We start from the raw sequence: 7,002 nt of genomic DNA, 5'->3' as shown, positions 1-7,002 counted from the left end.
CACATATATTTCTTACATTGATATATTTTACGTGCATACACATATATTTGTACACGTGTATTAACTCGCATTTTAAATCGAACATGCGAGTACATGCATATTACAATTACATCTCATCACTAATTTTTAATATGAACATTATATATTGGTTTATAATAAGTGTGTGTACCACAATATATCAAGCATGTATATCCTATTTAAATATACACTTGCATAAGTTAATAAATATAAAATATATTAGTTAATTCATAATATACACGTTGACATTATTATTAACAATTTATGATACACTTGTTTAATGTATAATTATAAAATATACATTTAACAACACATATTCACTATTATGCTATATATATTTAATAGACTTTTACACGTAAAAAAATATATTTTATATTATGATGATGAGTTTGATTATCTTAAATGTAATATAATATTAAATTTTATATATTGAAATCATAATAATCGGTTTCGGTTTCGGTTTCGGTTCGGATACCTACGGATTTTTTACTATTCGGTTCAACAGTTTCGATTTTTTATCGGTTATGTTTTTAATGACCCATTTTAAATAGGTCTAATTTTTTAATACCCAAAACCGGAACATTCAGTTTCGGTTCGGTTTTAGATAATTGGGTACTCATTGGCACCCTATATATAAGTAACAGATATTACACAAAGGTATATATATAGAGCTTATAAGTAAGAGAATCATTCTAAGTGATTCCTAAATCTATGGGGATTGATGTCAGTCGTGCACCCTTACTTCTATTATTCCCCCACAAGTTTGAAAGTGTTTCAAGAAAAAAAAGTTTGGTTAACCAATATTACCCTGAGCCAACTAGGATTTTCCTAGTAGGAAATTAGGGTCTTTTCTCTAAAAAAAAAAAAAAAAAAAAAAGTCAAATTGGGTTGATCAATTTTTTTTTTTTTTGTATTTGAGAAGAGATCCTAATTTCAATGAAAAATACTATATATAATAGATGTCATGGTGTTAACGGGAAATATCAATTATTTAATTTTCAAACTCTATTTGTGGACATTAACATAGAATCTTCACAGCATAAGCCATGTGGAAGAGATTACTGCGCCATCTTTTTGGAGATCGGGTAATTTTGATTAAAGTGTAGACTAGCGATGAGTCAATAGATACCAACAGATACAAATAGATTACAGTTTTCTAGCTTTAACCCCCTCCAGAACTTATGCAATTAGCTTTACCCCCTCCTAAGATCTTTTATCTAGAGGTTTACCCCCACATCTAAATCAACTGTTATTTTTTTAGTCAATGCATGTAAAAAGACTTCATTGTCTTTTGTCATTTTAATAGTTTTATAGCTTTACCCTCCTAGAACTTAGGCTAATTAGCTTTATCCCCCAAGTTATTTCATCTAGAAGTTTACCCCCCATAACTTAGGTCAATTAGCTTTACCCCTTTAGTTATTTCATTTAGAGGTTTACCCTCCTAAGACCACAACACATCTAAGTCAACTGAGTTTGACCGTAGTATTTTTGGTAAATACAAATGAAAATACTCTAATGTCCTTTTCTAGGTATAATTACATAAATACCCTGTGACTTTGGCAAATACAAAATTCAAATTCAAATCATCTAGGACACATGTCACGATCTTATAAACTATATCTAACGGCTATACACCATCACTACCATCTAGGGGTGCAAACGGATAGGTTCGGATTCGGATATGGCTGTATCCGAATTCGAATCCGAAAATTTATACTGATATCCGAACTTGTATCCGAATCCGACGAAGATTAAAAAATTTATCCGAATCCGATTTTGGATATCCGATCCGATCCGAAAATTAAAATTAATTAAAAATTTATTTGCTTTGAATAATTCATTTTACCACTATAAAAACTAATATAAAATATATATATTTATCATTAATTATTATTATTTTGTTATTACAATTTTATATTATTAGTTTATGATTTTATATAATATTTTATACAATAAAAATAAAAAAATAAATTATATATTTTATATATTTTGTTATATATCAATCCTTATCAAATGACATCCACACCCTTAGAGTGGTGTATGACTGTCGGATAAAGTTAACAAGATTATGACATGTGTCCTAGATGATTTGAATTTGAATTTTGTATTTGCCATAGTCATAGGGTATTTATGTAATTATACCTAAAAAGGGCATTAGAGTATTTCCATTTGTATTGACTAAAAACACTTCTGATCAAACTTCGGTTGACTTGGATGTGTTAATGGTCTTGGGGAGGTAAACCTCTAAATGAAAGAACTAGGGGATAAAACTAATTGATCTAAGTTAGGGGTAACCTCTAAATGAAATTAACCTGGGAGGATAAAGTTAATTAAAGTTATGGGGTAAAGCTAAAAAACTATAAAAAAACGACAAAGGGCAATGAAATTTTTTTATTAATCAAAAAAAAGATAATTGATTGAACTTGGATGTGGTGTGATCTTGAAGGGGGTAAACCTCTAGATGAAAGAATTGGGGCGTAAAGCTAGAAAACTGAATAGATTATTAAGTAATTGATTTGTTAACAAGCAACTGCATTAGCTAAGGAAAGACTCAAAATATGGTCTATATGATATGTCGTCGATATATATCTTTTTTTTAAATTCGACATAAATATATTCGATATATCTCAACTGAATATTGAATTATTATTTTTCGATATAACGATATATATATTGACCGGTATATACGATATATCCGATATAAATTATTGACTTTGACTGATATATTGATGATATTTTCGATATAATTGATGATATTTCCGATATATCAATATATAAAACAAAATTTTTACTGATCAAAAAAAAAAAGATATTTATAATATTTTTGATATATTCAATATATATTATTTTTTAGATACATTGAAATATTCACCGAATTTGATATTTTGGGCCTCAAGTGATGTTACTGCTGCTGAATGCTGACAACGCGTCCAATATCTTTCTTCAATTATTCCCATGCCATGTTTCCTTCTATGTCTATGTCTATGTCCCATTTGATATAGCAGACGTAGGCAACAAACAATACAATTGCATATTTGCGTCATTCTTTAATTTTTAATTTTGAACACCCATTAAAAGTTTCACCTATATATACGTTCACATATATCCTCATACGCGACCTAAAATATCAAAAAGTTCAGGCAATATAAAAAATTAAAAACTACTGCAGGGCTTCAATGTTTTGGATCTTCTCTGTATATTTGTGATCAATTGTTGAAAAGGCTCGTCATATCACACTTTCACGCACACTTCTTTTCATGCACAATTGGTTTCAAGTGGAATAATCACATTTTCAGAAAACCTCATAAAAGACTTTTAAAGGGCGATTTTTTGTCGTCGTATTTTCACAGTCTTGTCCAACATATGTGAGGTGAACTGAGCTACATAAAAAAAATCCGAATTATTTTTGGAGTTCGGTTTTTTTAGAATCGGGTATAAATATGAATATCTGTAACTGTGTTATTGTACTGTTGGATTGCCTCCAAATACAGACCTCGATATTTGTTAAATTCATTTCTGTACCGGTTATAAAAGAACCGAACTCTTAATTTTAGATTCGTCCAACTATATAAAATACATTAAATTTGTATTGACCAACTACCGGGGGAACAGGGTAGATAAGTCATAGTTTTGCTCTCAGTCTTCATCCAATTTGAATGTGAAACTGCAATGCCTGATCACACTCAGTGGCTCACACAACCACACGTCCACACCTATCAAAAATAGTTTGCATGACTTATAGTGAGAGACTGAGAGTAGTCTGCAGGTAATGTGGGATCACAGCATGGCATTACAAGAAGCAAACAACAGTTAAATCTCAGGGTACATTATTGAGACTGTGCTTTGTAGCCTTGTAGGAGTTCTTTTGGTCTTATGGACTCTTTTTTCTTTACTAGGAAGCGACCTTTCAAAATTAGTAAAGTCCAAAGTCCAAACTCAGGCCATCTTAATTGACCGAAATTGTCAATTAATCGCCAAGAAAAAGGAGGGGTTACAATAAAATTGTGGTGTAAAAATTATTATTGCAGGATAAAGAGTAAGATTCAGTTTATCGGTAAAAAAAAATAAAAAAGGGAGTAAGTTGCACTAATAGTGATCCAAACTTCCAGTAACTTCGAAAGTTAGGGAAAAGTCTATCAATTGATTCAATTCAAACTCCCATTCCAAAATACAAACGGTTGGCCACTCCTCGTCCTTACTGCGCAGCCATAATTACTCAAGCAAGTTATAAAATAGTAACACCTTAGTTCTGTGTTCTGTTGCAATATAGCCAATACACATGAACGGTAATCAAGTTCGGAGTATCAACTTTGCACCAATCCATAGTAAATCGATCGAACTTATTTATGTAACATTCTTCCGTGAATAATGTCCTGAGAAAGCATAAAGTTCATTCTCACAGCATAAAGTTCATTCTCACAGATGGTCATAGGCCATGTCAAATCAATCCTCCAAGTATGCCTCCCCCCTTGTAGTGAGAAAACGGGAGAAGAAACTAGAAGCAAATAACTGTTATTATCCTGGAAAGATGAACTGGATCAACAGCAACACCAGTAAATTAGAACTTTATTATCACCAAAATGACCAACGTTTTCTATACTGCAGTACAACCGTTCAAGGTAGCGCACAACCCAGTGCTCCAAAAACAGAGTGAGCAAGCTCGCCATCATAAAAGATCAGACATCAATATTATCAATAAGGTATCAGGTGGACTTTTCTCTGGTAAACCATCTTCTTACTGAAGAATCTTCATGGCATGTAATAAGGCACAAGCTCATGAAGAAAAATTCTACCACCCTCAAGAGCTGTCTCTGAGAAGTCTGCCATAAAAAGTCGTACACACCATCCTTCAAAATGTCGACCGAAATGGGTATAACAGGGAAAACTAACACCTATGCCGTTGCTGTTGATTTTATCAAGTAGTTGTAAACTTGTCCTACATCCATAGGTTAGCCAATGGCTACAGATTATAATTACAACTGGATTCATATGAAACAGTAATGACCGATCACTAGAGATCAACAGTATAAGGAACACGAACAGTAAATTTAAAGGCGTATGAAACACAGTAGAATATGAATGTATACGATGTCAAATGAAGCAAAAAAAAAAGTTGATGCTGTTTACAGAGCACGTTTACCATCACGAATTTTAGTTTTCTGCATGTTACACACCTTTATATATGACACCTTAATTTTCAAAAAATAAACCGAAAATTAACATTCAGAACACTGGATCTTCTTCAAAGACCACCCCTCAATGCAAGCACAAGATGAAGAACAGAACCACCCTCAATGTTGTACTCCTTCGCAGTTTTGTCATCTGCAAGCTGCTTACCAGCATAGATTAGCCTGCAATCAAAGACATCACGAAATCAAAACCAGTCGATCTTTCAGAAAAACTTAACGGAAACATGAACAAAAAGTAATTCTTCAAATTAGTTTATTTATTGCCTTCATATCCAAAAAGAGGATTAAATGTGAAACAATTGTGGAGTGTGTAAATTCAGACAATAAGTTGATTAAGATCACACTAGGCATAATTACATAATTAATGATTAGAAAACTCAAGCAGATACCCCACAACCCAATTTATGCATATATGTGTCTGTATAGAGACCTAAAACTAAAAACTTTGAGACTTCTCATAACAAATATTCACTGCAACTCTGCAAGTACACCCACAAAAAGGATAATGACCTCTATAGACATAAGGCTGTAACAGTGAGAAGCATCTTTACTGTGGAAGCAGCATAATTATAGGCATCGTTAAGCCTAGACGCCTAGGTTTATAAAACTGACAGCTCACTAGTAGCATAACTTACTGCATTTCTAAAACTAAAGTTTACAGATTATGATATGGATAAAGAGATACAAGGCACGTGTAAACTTGATATAGATAGATGCAAGGTGAATCATGTAACAGCAAACAGCACCTTGATCATCAAAGAATGATATAAGCATACCTTTGTTGCACTGGAGGAATGCCTTCCTTCTCCTCAACCCGCTCCTTGATCCGATCAATGGTATCATTTGGCTCAATATCAATCTCAATTTCCTTTCCAGTAAGAGTCTTCACCTTGATCATAGTCCCACCTCTAAGCCGCAAAACCAAGTGAAGGGTTGACTCCTTTTGAATATTGTAATCTGCAAGGGTACGCCCATCTTCCAATTGTTTACCAGCAAAAATTAGTCTTTGTTGATCAGGGGGAATGCCTTCCTTGTCCTGAAAATTACAATTTCAAGGTCTTTGCTAGTATACAAATCTCAAAGGATACAAGTAAACAAAGTTCCCCATGCCCAACTTATTTAAATATTTAAAAAAGGAACCTTTAACAGTATAAAACTTCAAAACCAGTTAAACTTACAACTCATATTCATAAACTTTCAATTCCAAACATTAAATCAGTACAAAATATTAAATCTAAACAAACTTTTAAGTCAAATATATAACACGTACTAAATATTATGCAGAACAAAACAGAGAAAATGGATACTATACTTGAATCTTGGCTTTGACGTTATCGATGGTGTCACTGCTTTCGACTTCAAGAGTAATGGTTTTCCCAGTTAGAGTTTTCACGAATATCTGCATCCTCTTTTTTTCTTCTTTGAAACTTGTTTGCTTAAAAATGTCTTCTTTGAAAAATAGGAGAGAGATAAATAAAGAACAGAATATAATAATAACGAAGATGGTTTGGTGGGTCCAGAGTTTATAAGTGGACCAAATCTTTTCTAAACCAATCAGTCTCGAATTATTTTTTGGTCCTTGACTTAGTTTGACTTCATCTCTATACACATATTGCTCAGGTGGTGGTAGCAATTTGGTTAATTTTGAAACAAGTATGTCAAATTGCGGTGGCAAAACAGTGCTCGTTTAGTTTTTTGTGTTTGGCTCGGAGGAATCGTTTATGATATTTTGTAATAGGGGTGGGAATTTGGCCCTAACGACCCTAATCCGGCCCTGACCGACCCAACCCTAAGT

The 7,002-nt window shown here is 32.7% G+C and overlaps 1 protein-coding gene across 1 annotated transcript; it reads right to left on the bottom strand.

Annotated features, from left to right (window-relative positions):
- Positions 1-5,045: 5,045 nt before the first annotated feature.
- On the bottom strand, positions 5,046-6,700 carry LOC147523325 (ubiquitin-NEDD8-like protein RUB2). The gene is made up of 3 exons (XM_086598136.1): positions 6,520-6,700; positions 5,984-6,243; positions 5,046-5,369 (listed from the first exon to the last, which is right to left on the bottom strand). The coding sequence occupies exons 1-3, from the start codon at positions 6,610-6,612 to the stop codon at positions 5,261-5,263; spliced, it is 462 nt and encodes a 153-aa protein (XP_086454262.1). The 5' UTR covers positions 6,613-6,700; the 3' UTR covers positions 5,046-5,260.
- Between the last annotated feature and the right edge of the window lie 302 nt (positions 6,701-7,002).

This window comes from Coptis chinensis, chromosome 1 (assembly GCF_015680905.1).
Source record: "Coptis chinensis isolate HL-2020 chromosome 1, ASM1568090v1, whole genome shotgun sequence".
Taxonomy (NCBI): Eukaryota; Viridiplantae; Streptophyta; class Magnoliopsida; order Ranunculales; family Ranunculaceae; genus Coptis; species Coptis chinensis.
Note: the sequence above shows the minus strand (reverse complement) of the source record. Positions and strands in the feature narration are given on the sequence as shown.